We start from the raw sequence: 14,826 nt of genomic DNA, 5'->3' as shown, positions 1-14,826 counted from the left end.
ATAAAAATGACTGCGTTACCAAAAAAAAGGCGGATAGCTTCTAACACTACAACGTGACAAGTTGTGTAAAGATCTATATAAAAAAGTGCAGTGCTGAGAAAATTGTGCATGTAAACGAAATACAAACACAATATGTTGTGTATGAGTAATAAGTGAATAACCACTGTTACATAAATGTGCAAGTAATGACATAAATAAATATATTCAATTAAGTGCATATAAATGTGTACGTTGACACAATAAATACGTGTAAAGTAATAAAGTGCATGAGTGCTAAAAAAATACATTAATTGATCGCCACAATGGACTAGGTGATCCAAAGCAGAATGTAAAGAGAAAGAACAAGTCCACAAACATCCGTGTTGGAATGAACTCACAACACACTATGCAAGTATGAGGGAGTAAGGAGATAGTCTATGCAAATAAGGATGATGTTGGGCAACCGTCTGTAGAAGAAACACCCGGGACTGTGCATCCACCACCTAAGGAGAGGGGTAGGTACTTACTGGAAGATGTGGACACACACCAGCCGCGGTGAGTCAGACAAGCATGGAATGGAAACAGGATCTCAAACTGCGGTCTCCAGAAATCTATACAACACCGAGTCTCTCATCCGTCAAATGGCTGGAAGTAGGGTCATAAAAAAAGAAGGCGCAGCTTCCACATGGCATTGGTCAAAAATATATGCATTTTATTGAAAAGGTACTAACATCATATGTGTACAATAAAATCGATGTGATCACGAAGTAATACAAACAAGCGCAATATGTAGAGCTGGCAAGCAGTGAGCTGACGCGTTTCCACCTAAAGGACTTCAGCTGGGGTATATTATAAAGAAGGCGACGGCTTCCACATGGCATAGGTCAAAAATATATGGGTTTTATTTAAAAAGTACTAACATCATAATGATGTGTACAATAAAATCAATGTGATCACAAAGTAATACAAAACAAGCGCAATGTGTAGAGCTGTCAAGCAGTGACATGACACACTTCATCCTAAAGGACATATTATATTATACCCCAGTTGAAGTCCTTTATATAACTTTGTGAGCACATCGATTTTATTGTACGCATCGTTGTGATGTAGGTACTTTTTAAATAAAACCCATATATTTTTGACTTATGCCATGTGAAAGCTGCCTTCCTTTTTTTTTTTCTTTTTTTTATGACCCTATTTCTAACCATTTGACGGATGAAACTCGTGGGTGTCGTTTGGATTTCTGGAGACCGCGGTTTGAGATCCTGTTTCCATTCCATGCTTGTCTGACTCACCACCGCTGCCGTGTGTGTTCACATCTTCCGGTAAGATGTACCTACTCCTCACCTTAGGTGGTGGATGCACAGTCCCGGGTGTTTCTTCTACAGACGTTTGCCCACCATCATCCTTATTTGCATAGACTCCTTACTCCCTCACACTTTCATAATGTGTTGTGAGTTCATTCCAACACAAATGTGTGTGGACTTGTTCTATCTCTTTACATTCTGCTTTGGATCACCTAGTCCATTGTGGCTATCGGTGAATGTATTTTTTTTTAGCACTCATGCACTTTATTACATTTACACGTATTTATTGTGTTGACGTATAATTTATATGCACTTGGTTGAGTATATTTATTTATGTCATTACTTGCACATTTTATATAACTGTGGTTATTCACTTATTACTGATGCACAACATATTGTGTTTGTATTTCGTTTACATGCACAATTTTCTTAGCGCTGCACTTTTTTATATATGTGTGAAATGTGAGCTTATAGACAGGGGTTTCTTTATATCACAGAAAATATGTATAAAACCATCCATGTGATGAATAATGCCCATTGTTTTGTTTGTAAGGGAAAAAATGTATTTTGTTCCAGGGATGCAGAGAGCAATAAAAAAGGAAAATGAAGTTTTAGCCTTTCATATCAGCCCATAGCTTAAAAAAAGAACACTTTTGTTGAAGTGGGCTTTAGAAACTTTCAAATGACGTCTTCTTCCACATTTTGCTTTTTGAAGTTTGAGGATGTACTGAGAAATTAAATATGAACTTAAGACCATTGAAAAAAAGTGTTAATGTTAAAGAAGAATTCCAGGTATAAATACAAAGAATAGAGCCGACAGCTCCAAATGTCCTTGTTGCTTCTTTATTGGTGCATGAAAAAAGTGAGTAAAAATATACAGGGGTCATGTGCTGCGGCTTACAAGCCTTGATCACAGCACCATTCTAGGTATGGTTTATTTTTATATTGTTACATTGGTCCAGCTTGTATATACAATACCTGGCTAACACGCCTGGGTAACCCAGATTCTCACCTGGTTCCTCTGCGGGGCCATTTCGTACCTAACTGGAGGATAACATTTGTCAGGCCTCCCATTTCCTGACTAATAGACAATGGGTTCCTTTTCTTTTCCAATAGGAACAAGACCTTCAAGTATCTTTCTCCCCTCCACATAGTCAGAAAATACTTAATTTCTCCCCAAAATCCTCTATATGTACCAGGTTGTAGGAAACCAACTATAAAATCTTAAAAGATGGTACAGAACCCCCACCTGTACTGCACAAATTCAGCCCAGATATCCCTGACACCTACTGGTGTTGCAACTCGGATATGGGCGCATTCCTTCACTTATTCAGGTCTTGCCTTAAACTGACCTCTTTTTGGAGCAGAAATGTACAAATGTACAATTTTTTTTTTTTTTTTTTTTTCCATCATCCCTTAATCCCCACCAAAACATATGCAAAATCCATTCTTCTGCACCTCTTGAATTCAGCTAAATCATGAATTCAGCTAGGGCATTCCCCTATGAAAAACACACACCCATGATTTACTTTGCTTATTAAAAAATCATCATCATCAATTTTATGGAGGACTTTGCAAACCAGCAACTTTCGTTTTATATGTTATAATATAGTAATGGCGACATGTAACAAATGTAAAATAGGTTTTATCACAATTTGGCTCCAAAAGTGGAAATACACTTTAAAATGTATGTTCAGCCAAATATTTATTTTTTGCCTCTATACCCGATTTGGATGTATTTCTTTATGAATGAGCACCCGGTCATTTATCTTCAATGTAGAATGCTGTGTATGTAAAACTGAAAACATGGCTCGATTAATACTGTACATTAACAACCTAGTTTGTGAGTTGCCCCTTCATAGTGTTGGAACACAGGCGTAGTTCACTAGAACAGTACTGTAGGGTAAAAGTGTGACTCCAGTTGGTTTGAAACCACCCGTCTGCACTCATTTTACAAAGGTTGGTTTCTCCATCTAGCCATCACTTTGAAGTCTTTGACTCTGAAGCAGATTGGGTTTGCTTTTATGTTGACACACACTGTGATCAGAATTAATGCACAATTATATACTGAAGCACTTTGCAATACAGTAAATTACCACACTTTTAAAAAGTTTTATAGAGAACATGTGACCCTAGAAATGGTTCAGATGACCTCTTTCAGCCTAATGCTGATCATAAGCCTAAAATGACCATTCAATGTAATGATCATTTCAGTAAAAGAATTATATCCTGGGCAAGCAAACCAGATTTGAAATGATCTGGAATCCTTTGGTACAATACATACCAATATGTGTGATACACAGCAAATGTGGTGATGTTTACTCCTAATGTCAGAAAAATTTTCACTCCCACTAGCCATAGTCTGGGCCCCCCTAAAGTCTGAAGGACAATAAACTGGTCCTTTCTTTAGCAAGTTTGGAGACCTGGGAGGACTAGGCCTGGAGCATGAGGGTGGCAGGCTGGCACCTGGCAGATGGGAGCGACTTCCCTTTCCTCTTACTTTCTCTTTCCTCTGTTTTCTTCTTTTTTTCCTTTGTCCTCGACCAAGCCCCTAACAGTGGGAATTGCTGGCTATCTTCTTATTGTTTTGGTTCATTTATGTGTTAATGGCCTTTGGCTGATGGTTATATCTGCCTAGAACCTCATCCTCTAGAACAGTGGTCTTCAAACTGCGGCCCTGGGGCCGGATGCAGCTCTTTGCTTGCCTTTAACCAGTCCATGGAGAATTATTCTTCCCACTGATATGAGACACTATTCTGCCAACTGACTCCAACAATGGGGTGCCATTTCTCCTGCTGACACCAATAAGGCAACACTATTCCTCCCAATGATACCAATGATGGGGCACTACTCCTCCCCTCAACACCAAATTTGGCAATGTTTATTCCCACTGATGTCAGGAAAATCTCCACTCCCACTGGCTAAAGTCCAAAGGACGATAAACTAGCCCTTTCTTTAGAAAGTTTGGAGACCCCATCTCTAGAAGACAGCTGGAATTTACCACCCTATAATGCCCCAGATTCTTGGGCAGCAAATACCATATGCTCCCGGATTATCATTGTATTACTGGTATATGTACTGCTTATGTGTTGTATCCCAGTGCTTACGAAGACCTGTCACTTGATCAATGAACCAAACAAATGTCTGTACTTCTTTTTATTGTAAAAATTATAAAATTATTGCAAAAGAATTCTCTTTAGCACCATGCTAAATATCAGAAAACTACCAGTCTTATTAAAAGGAAAATGATCATTTCTGGCAAAAAGTCTGATTTTTTTTTTTTTTTTTTGAATCGGCTCTGCAGCTGATCCAAAAAAAAAAAAAAAAAAAGACAGAGATATGAGACCTCTAACTGGTGTCATAGATACTGGGGAGAGAGCTAAGTGTGCTGTAATGCAGATGTCACTAATGTCCTGGTTCAGGCTAGTGAGTTGTGTTCACTGTAATGTACTATAAAGCCGGGTACACACTACAGTTGCATGAAAAAAACTGACAGCTCTGGTCGGAGCCGCTGTACTAACCATGCAAGGTTAGTTCAGCGATCTCCCCTGCTGAGCTGTTGTGTTTTGACAGAGCACTCCGATCAGCTCTCTATGACATTGGATGAGAGTGCTGATCGGGAGTCGGTCGGCTGTTGGTTTACCAGCTGTTGGTTTACCAGCATGCGCATCCGACAGAAGTCGGCTGAATTGACGGCTTCTGTCGAACAGACCGACATACGCACGGGCCAAATGTCTGCTGTTGTGTTTTTTTGTTTTTTTTTTTTGTTGTTTTTGAACTGCCTGTTGTCTCCCAACATTCGGCCTGTGTGTACAGGGCTTAAAGAGGAACTGCAGTCTGCTCACATAATTTGTAATAAAAACATCTTTGCCATTCTAATGCTTCCCTCCAACCACTTTGCATATTTTTTCATATATACTGTGATTCTGTACTTGCCAAATATGCTGCAGAAATCTCCCTCCACTGAGTCTGGCCAGTGGTGTCACTAAGGTTGGTGTCACCTGGTGCGGTAAAACATGGTGTCCCCTTCCCCCCCCATGTTTTTCCGCATCGGAGCGGCTCTCCTCCCCCTAGACTGCCATAGTGCTCTATCCTGCTGCTGTGGAGTGACAGCATGAGCAGGACAGAGCAGTAGACACTTGGAAGGCTAGCACATCCTGTCTAGCCTGCCACAGTGCACTTGATGGTGTCACCCAGGGCTCAACCATGCCCCCACCACAGGAGGGAGCACACTGCATGAAAGGGTAGGTGCTGCCGAATTGTGTGCTATGTGCAGGACTCAGGATTGCGTTATGTACAGGGTGCAGGGTACAGAAGGGCACTATGTACAGGGTGCAAGGCTCAGGAGGGCCCTACATACAGGGCACAAGGCTCAGGAGAGTGCTATGTACAGGGCGCAAGTCTCAGGAGGGCGCTACGTACAGGGCGCAAGTCTCAGGAGGGCGCAACGTATGGGGCGCAAGGCTCAGGTGGGCGCTACATACGGGGCGCAAGGCTCAGGAGGGCACTACGTACGGGGCGCAAGGCTCAGGAGGGAGCTACGTATGGGGCGCAAGGCTGAGGAGGGAGCTACGTATGGGGCGCAAGGTTTAGGAGGGAGCTACGTACGGGGCGCAAAGCTCAGGAGGGCGCTACGTACGGGGCACAAAGCTCAGGAGGGCACTACGTATGGGGCGCAAGGCTCAGGAGGGCGCTACGTACGGGGCGCAAGGCTCAGGAGGGCACTACGTACAGGGCGCAAGGCTCAGGAGGGCACTACGTACAGGGCGCAAGGCTCAGGAGGGCGCTACGTACGGGGCGCAAGGCTCAGGAGGGCGCTACGTCACAGGACAGAAGAGAGGACAGAGGGGCTGCTGTGGTAAAGCAGCTACAACTTACAGAGGGTGTGCAGTCTGGGCTTTAGAAGGCGCTACCACCGGGAGAGTAGAGCTGTCGTACACATCGCCTGCCCCCTCCCTCCCTCCCTCTCTCTGGGCAGTGTATATCTTTCCAGATCTCTTCCAATTGGCCGGCACTGCTGCTGTCAGTCCTATGATCCCTTTAGTTGGTCAGGAGAGATGAGGCGGGTGGTGTCTGCAGCGCTGCTCGTGTGGGGCACTGTGACCCGGCCGGAGTGACTTTGGGTGCTGTGTTGGGGGCTAATATGACACGGAGCTGCCCCAGCGCAGCTGCGTGGCTCAGATTTGTCCCAGATAACTCCATGTGTGCAGTGTGGTTCAGCACCGCACACATGAATGATGCGCCGCTGGTGTCACCCCTCTGGCGGTTGTTATCCTGGTGAGGGTTGCACCCCCCGCCCCCCCTATAGCGACGCCACTGAGTCTGGCTGCAGCCATTTTAACTTTGGGCAGCTGAAGCTGCTGCCTGTTCACTTCCTGGATTTACACAGGGGCACACATCCAGCTCTGCAGCTCTCATTGGCTCTCTCATGACTCATCCCCCTCTCCCTCCCTGGCAAACTCACAAGAGTGAGAGAGAGATGTGCATAATGTCCTAAGCCTTGTCATTTTACCAGACAAACAGGAAGTGGCTGTATAAGGTATTTACTGGCAGAAAAAAAAAAATTCCTATCCAAAGTTAAAACAACAAGGACAGAAGATTTAATAGATGGAAAGATGAAAAAATTCAGTGTTCAGTTTGTCCTCCTGCATTGCACTTGCTGAAGGTGAAGGATATCGATTACTAGTAGATGGAAACTTTTAGCATCAGCAGCATTACAGCATTTACAGTACTTGTTAAATATATTGTATGCCTAGAGTTCAGCTTTAAGCTGGTCAAAAAGCCACAAAAGGGCCATATCCTCTCTGACTTTATTTTGCTAGGGATGTTAAATGTAAAAAAATGGAATGGTAATTTTTCTGCTCAAAAAAGGATGAGGTTTTTGGTCATGCAAAGAGGCTACCCAAATTTAGATGAAATGTCTCAACAGGTAAAGGTTCATGTACTGTATGGCAATGGCAAAGGGTATATCATCATCTGAAATATATAAAAGATCTTTGCATCTATTGCCAGCATAAATGATGGTCACAGGTTTAAAAGGGATTCAAATAGAATACTGGAAAAGTTAGATTTGCCTATAAATATATTCAAGGGACCTGTTCAATTTCTTTGCAAAAAATGAACTGTCTTATAACAAAATTAGGAATGGTAATTTTTCCAACATATGCACTCTGTTCATTTTGATCACTATTGCATGATTTCTTAATTAAATTAACAAATAAGATTTAAAAATAACTAAATCTTTAGCATTTAAAATTATATATTTTTTTGTTTCAGTAAGGTCTGCACCTGGGACCAGATCAAAGTTCACAACATTCTGCTACTTATACAGTAAGTATACCGTGCAGTAAGTAGTAAGGAGGTTAGGGCTGCTACAATGTTTTTTTCGGAGTCCCCAGGATACAGGATTGCTTATGCCATGGCTATTGTAGAGAACAGCAAAGTCTCTACCACTTACTTTATAGCTGGATGGCTGTGAATGGTGTTGAGGTGTGCCAAATACCACCTCATTTGTCAGAGTGCAAGTATGGCCACATAACATATTAAACTGGTTCTAAACTCTAATGCCCCGTACACACGATCGGATTTTCCGATGGAAAATGTTTGATAGGACCTTGTCGTCGGAAATTCTGACCGTGTGTAGGCTCCATCACACATTTTCCATCGGATTTTCCGACACACAAAGTTTGAGAGCACGCTATAAAATTATCCGACAACAAAATCCGTTGTCGGAATTTCCGATCGTGTGTACACAAATCCGACGCACAAAGTGCCACGCATGCTCAGAATAAATAAAGAGATGAAAGCTATTGGCTACTGCCCCGTTTATAGTCCCGACGTATGTGCTTTAGAATGATCGGATTTTCCGACAACTTTGTGTGACCGTGTGTATGCAAGACAAGTTTGAGCCAACATCCGTCGGAAAAAATCCTAGGATTTTGTTGTCGGAATGTCCAATCGTGTGTACTGGGCATAAAGGTTTTTTTTAACCTTAATACGTTCTCTGTATTGGTAAAAAAAACCTTCCGGTGTTTGTATCCCCCTCCCTAACATTTACCTGACTACTCCATCATTGATCCAATGCTGTGCCCAGCTGCAGCTCTTCTCTCCCCTCTCCCATCTCTCACAGGCTTTGCTGAAAGCAGTGGGAGTCATTGGCTCCTGCTGTCAGTCAAATCCTGTGTGTGCCAAGCTGTGTGTGTGTGTCTATGAACTCGTACAGCTCGGTTCGGGAGCAGCCCGCATGTGTGCCCCCATAACAAGAGGCAGCACAGTGGCTAAGTGGTCAGCACGTTCACCTAGCAGCACTAGAGTCGTCAGTTCGAATCTCAAGCACGGGACTACCCTCCTGGAGTTTGCATGTTCTCCCTGTGCTTGCATGGGTTTCCTCCCAGGTTCTCTGGTTTTCTCCCACACTAAAGACATGCTGGTTGGTTAATCGGCTCCTGTCTAAAATTGGTCCTACCCTGTTTCCCCGAAAATAAGACCTAGCGTGATTGTCGGTGATGGCTGCAATATAAGCCCTACCCCCCAAATAAGCCCTACCCTGTTTCCCCAAAAATAAGCCCTACCCTGAAAATAAGACCTACAAGGACTACAATTAACTATGGCTTATTTGGGGGGTAGGGCTTATATTGCAGCCATCACCGACAATCGCGCTAGGTCTTATTTTCGGGGAAACAGGGTAGTATGTGTCTGTATGAATGTGAGTTAGGGACAATATGAATGATATATAGATATAGATAGAGATATATATATATATATATATATATATATATATATATATATATATATATTATAATGCACTGCATAAATTGATGGCACTATAGAAGTACCTGTAATCAATAAAATAATAAATAAGAGGCTTGCTATGAGGTCACATGCAGAAGAGGAGGAGCGGACAGCACTGGTGGGGGACCCAAGAAGAGGCGATAACAGGCCACTCTGTGTCATACCCTTGCACCTTGCCCAGGTAAGTATAACTAACTTCTTTTTTATTTTAATTTAAAAAAAAAATAAAGGTTTACTCTCACTTTAAATCGCATTCAAATTTAGATTTTCTACCCAGTATTTTCAAACGCAGAAAGCTATTGTGCAACCCAAAAATGTTATAAGTGAAACCACAGTATCCCCTCTCAAGCCTGCATTTAGGGTGTGATAATAGTAATGTTGACATTTAATAGAGAAACCATAAATTGCTCAGTGAGTAATGGCATAATAATGACAAGTGTAACATATAACTTCTGGTGCGCTACTATCATCAAAAATGGAACAAATAACTCAATAAATAAATAAATAAATGTGAATACGTATTCAGATACTGCACAACCCTGGTGATTGAATAAAGTCCTGGAAAAAAATCAGTCAATCCTGCAAAGACAGTCAATCAGTGCAAATCTCTGTATATGAGGTCCTTCAATGAATGAAAGACATCTCCTTGATCAAGGCAAGATCGACAAAAAGGAGGGGGAGGGGGGGCCACTTACCAGAAATGTTGGACCCCTATTATGGGGGTCTTACGAGCCCACAGATGCCGGATCAGGCAAGCAGGAACAGCTGATGTTATAAGTCTCCAATCTCTCACAGGCAATGGGAGTACAGCGAGAAAGCCAGTGCTTCCGTGGGATCACCGATATATAGGAGAGATCAAACAAACAGGAGATCCTCCATAGTGTAGTATTTTGGTTTCTTTATTTAAAAGATATATTGCGTTGCTGACATCACAGGCTGAGCAGAAAGTTAGGTAAACAAGCAGCACGGCCGCAGTGAAGCCAGCTAGCTGATTGTGTGGTGACGTCAGGTCTCGTGACTCCTGTCCAACGCGGCGTTTCTCCGTATGAGGCTTCTGCTGGGAAAGGAAATGACAAAACATAAGGTCACATGAAAGCACCAATAAACCATTATAAATGTGGTAGTACAAGTGAGCTTGTTCCAGAATGAGCAAGATCGGGGATATTCGAAACAAAGCTGAAGAATTGATGGGAAGTATGCACACAGGAGGTGCACGGAGGGTATGAGAGGGGGTAGTCCGTGCAGTAGAGGTTTGGTGAAGGTAATGAAGGGGGATAGTATGTGCAGGAGAGGATTGCTGACGGTGTCAGAGGGAACAGTATGTACAGGAGAAGGGTGCTGAGGATAACAGAAGGCAGTATGGGCAGTAGATGGGTGGTGAAGAAAATGGAGGGGGTAGTATGTAAAGGAGAAGGGTGCTGAGGATAATAGAAGGCAGTAGAGGGGTGGTGAAGAAAATGGAGGGGGTAGTATGTGCACAGAGGATTGCTGGGAATAATGGTGTGTGCAGGAAAGAATTGCAGAGAGTATGAGAGATGGTAAAAATTGAGAGTGTAGTTGATGCAGAAGACAGGTAAGAAGGTTGTGATAGTGGGAAGTATGTGCGCATAGGAGTGTGTACGGTATCAGTGTTGGGGATATGACATGGACAGCAGTCAGCACTTGCAGGAGATGTGCAGATTATGCACAAGAGTTGTGTGCGGAAGGTATGAGACGTAGCAGTAGATGCAGTAGAGGATTGAGAATACTGGAGGGGGCAGTATGTGCATGAGAGAACTGCTAAGGGTATCAGAGGGGGCAGTACGTGCAAAATAAGAGTGAGGATAATGGAGGGGGCAGTATACACAGGTTAGGATAATGCAAGAGTGGTATGTGTATAGAAGATTGCTGAAAATAATGGATGGGGCAGTATGTGGCAAGAATGGGCAATATGTGCAAGTGAGGAGTGCAGATGGTATGACAGTAGCCAGTATGCGCAGGGGAGAAGTGTGGTTGATATGACTGTGGGCAACATGCAGGGGAGAAATAAAGAGGGTATGGTGATGGACAGTATGTGCAGGAGACGAGTGAGAGTATGACGATCGATAGTATACACAAGAGAGGAGTGCAGAGGGTATGATAATGGGGAGGGCAGGCAGTTGGTGGGAAGGCAGTGTGCATGCTGGCCGGTCTGTGGGATAGCAGAGAGACACTAGCTTACACCTCTACCTGGGATGTCAGTCTGGCAAGTTTCTGGGCTTCACCCCTCCCTAATAGTGATGGTAACGAGTACCAGGGTTATATAGGATAATGCAACAAAGTTAACCAAAATCAGAAGACAAACCAATATAGAGGACTCTGTATACCAGAATTAATGCAACATAGAAACATTATAGCAGAAATAACCTATGTAATAATAGTTAAAACAAACTACTAAAAATAATAAGTAATAAAAACATGAATCTGCATTTCTAATGCCCCGTACACACGATCGGAAATTCCACCAGCAAAAGTCTGATGTGAGCTTTTGGTCTGAAATTCCGACCGTGTGTATGCTCCATCGGACTTTTGCTGGCAGGTTCTCTATTTTTCCGTCGGAAAACGTTCCTATCGGAAATTCCGTTTGTCTGTATGCAATTTCGACGCGCAATTAAACACTCATGCTCAGAATCATCGCTTTGTATGGGACTTCCCTTTTCTAGTGCCGTCGTACGTGTTGTACGTCACTGCGTTCTTGATGGACGTAGGTTCAGAGAACTTTTGTGTGACCGTGTGTATGCAAGCCAAGCTTGAGCGGAATTCCATTGGAAAAACCATCGAAGGTTTTTCCGACGAAAATTCCGATCGTGTGTACAGGACATAAGGTGCAAATCCAGAAAACTAAAATGACTAAACTTCCAATTTATACAGTGCATCCGAAAAGTATTCACAGCGCTTCACTTTTTCCACATTTTGTTATGTTTACAGCCTTATTCCAAAATTGATTAAATTAATTATTTTCCCCCGAAATTCTACAAACAATACCCCATAATGACCACTTGAAAGAAGTTTGTTTACAATCTTTCCAAATTTATTAAAAATTTGAAAAAACGAAAAAAAAAAATCCTATGTGCATAAGTATTCACAGCCTTTGCTTAATACTTTGGTGAAGCTCCTTTGGCACCAATCACAGCCTCAAGTATTTTTGAGTATGATGCTACAAGCTTGGCACACTTATTTTTGGGCAGTTTCTCCCATTCTTCTTTGCATCAACTCTCAAGCTCCATCAGGTTGGATGGGGAGCGTCGGTGCACAGCCATTTTCAGATCTCTCCAGAGATTTTCAATTGGGATTCAAGTCTGGGCTCTGGCTGGGCCGCTCAAGGACATTCACAGAGTTGTCCCGTAGTCACTCCTTTATTATCTTGGCTGTGTGCTCTGGGTCGTTGTCCTGTTAGAAGATGAACCTTTGCCCCAGTCTGAGGTCCAGAGCGCTCTGGAGCAGGTTTTCATCAAGGATGTCTCTGTACATTTCTGCATTCAACTTACCGTCGATACTGACTAGTTTCCCAGTTCCTGACGCTGAAAAACATCCCCACAGCATGATGTTGCCACCACCATGCTTCACTGTAGGAATGGTATTGGCCAGATGATGAGCGGTGCCTGGTTTCCTCCAGACATGACTCTTGCCATTCAGGCCAAAGAGTTCAATCTTTGTTTCATCAGACCAGAGAATTTTGTTTCTCATGGTCTGGGAATCCTTCAGGTGCCTTTTGACAAACTCCAGTCGGGCTGTCATGTGCCTTTTACTGGGGTGTGGCTTCCAGAGTCAGAGTGACCATCCGGTTCTTGGTCACCTCCCTGACTAAGGCCCTTCTCCCCTGATCGCTAAGTTTGGCCAGGCGGCCCACTCTATGAAGAGTCCTGGTAGTTCCAAACTTCTCCCAATTACGGATGATGGAGGCCAATGTGCTTATTGGGACCTTCAATGCTGCAGACATTTTTTTCTGTACCCTTCCTCAGATCTGTGCCTCTGTACAATCCTATCTCAGAGGTCTACAGACTATTCCTTGGACTTCATGGCTTGGTTTGTGCTCTGACATGCACTGTAACTGTAGGACCTTATATAGACAGGTGTGTGCGCCTTTCCAAATCATGTCCAATCAACTGAATTTACTACAGGTGGACTCCAATGAAGTTGTAGAAATAACTCAAGGATGGTCAGTGGAAACTGGATGCACCTGAGCTCTATTTTGAGTGTCATGGCAAAGGCTTATGTTCATTTTTTATTTTTAATAAATTTGCAAAGATTTCAAACTTCTTTCATGTTTTCATTATGGGGTATTGTTTGTGGAATTTTGAGGAAATTAATGAATTTAATCCATTTTGGAATAAGGCTGCAACATAACAAAATGTGGAAAACGTGAAGCACTGTGAATACTTTCTGGATACACTGTATAAAGTATAACAACTTGTAAAGCAGAAGATCTCTAATTTGATCTATATCTTAGAAAAAGCAAAATTTGGAAAAAGTCAAGAACCATATATTAAACATCCTCTAGATGGCACCATTGTATCAAGACCTTTAACCGCATAAGTCAGCTGAGCTTTTATAATTCCTCTAACCCCCTTAAATCCTAGACCATCCATAAAATCCATAAAACAATATTATTTTCCTATGACGTTTTATTAATTCAGTATCTACTTTACTTTTGTCGCTTGCAGGGGCTATCTGAAATTCTCACACATCGGTCATGAGGAACAGGTACAATTTTCTGGATATGAGTACCTAGACTGTAAAAATAATTCCACGGTTCCCCAGTGACTTTCGTCTGTTGCACCAAGAAGAATTTATATTTCTATGTACATTCTGAAAAATACCTCAATAGTCCCTGTTGGGGATCAATCTTATTTGCTAATACATGTCATTTTTCTAGACTGACTGTGGCAAATTAAATGAAGAGCGTTTTCTGTATCAATGATTACTTAAATCACTTATGGGCACTAAAATGCATTTAAAAAAACTCATAAAAATATGTAAATTAAACTTTTTCTTTTTGTTAATATTATTTGAGTAAAATGTTTTATTTATACTTCATTTCCTTTTGTACAAATAATTGTTTCTGGTATAGTATTTCATTCCATGTTTCAACATCTCCATTCAATGTTCCAATCTTTAGTTCTGTATCTAGCTGTATTTGCAGATAGATAAGATACAGGCTTCAATGTAGTTGTATATCAACCGCTATGATGTTCTACGCTTTACAAGCCAAACAAGACATCGTATTGCTGCCCAGTTTCCACATTTTATATTTTTATCAAACAGGATTTATATAGCAGTTTGTGCAGCACTTTACAAAATCAAGGGAGAGAATACAGTAACAATACAGTTCAATATAATTAATTCAAAGAGCACTGCTCATGAGAGCATACAAGTTATACAAAATAGTAAAAATTGCATGGGATGAGCTGATGGATGGTACACTATATTGTCAAAAGTATTGGGACGCCTGCCTTTACCCACACATGCACTTTAATGGCATCCCAGTCTTATGCCCTGTACACACCGTCGGACATTGATCGGACATTCCGACAACAAAATCCTAGGATTTTTTCCGACGGATGTTGGCTCAAACTTGTCTTGCATACACACGGTCACACAAAGTTGTCAGAAAATCCGATCATTCTGAACGCGGTGACATAAAACACGTACGTCGGGACTATAAACGGGGCAGTAGCCAATAGCTTTCATCTCTTTATTCATTCTGAGCATGCGTGGCACTTTGTGCGTC

At 42.2% G+C, this 14,826-nt stretch overlaps 1 protein-coding gene across 3 annotated transcripts in view; it reads left to right on the top strand.

The window, feature by feature from the left end:
* Positions 1 to 14,103, top strand: part of TMEM106A (transmembrane protein 106A) — a 91,574-nt gene extending 77,471 nt beyond the window's left edge. For all 3 annotated transcript variants that reach the window (XM_073608031.1, XM_073608033.1, XM_073608032.1), the window contains 2 exons: positions 7,563 to 7,616; positions 13,760 to 14,103. In XM_073608031.1, coding sequence (XP_073464132.1) covers positions 7,563 to 7,616; positions 13,760 to 13,859 — 154 coding nt within the window. In that variant the 3' untranslated portion in view covers positions 13,860 to 14,103. The remainder of the gene's footprint in view (positions 1 to 7,562; positions 7,617 to 13,759) is intronic.
* The last annotated feature ends 723 nt before the right edge of the window (positions 14,104 to 14,826 follow it).

The sequence above is a fragment of the Aquarana catesbeiana genome, linkage group LG12 (genome assembly GCF_042186555.1).
Source record: "Aquarana catesbeiana isolate 2022-GZ linkage group LG12, ASM4218655v1, whole genome shotgun sequence".
Taxonomy (NCBI): Eukaryota; Metazoa; Chordata; class Amphibia; order Anura; family Ranidae; genus Aquarana; species Aquarana catesbeiana.
This window is presented reverse-complemented; position numbering and strand designations above follow the sequence as displayed.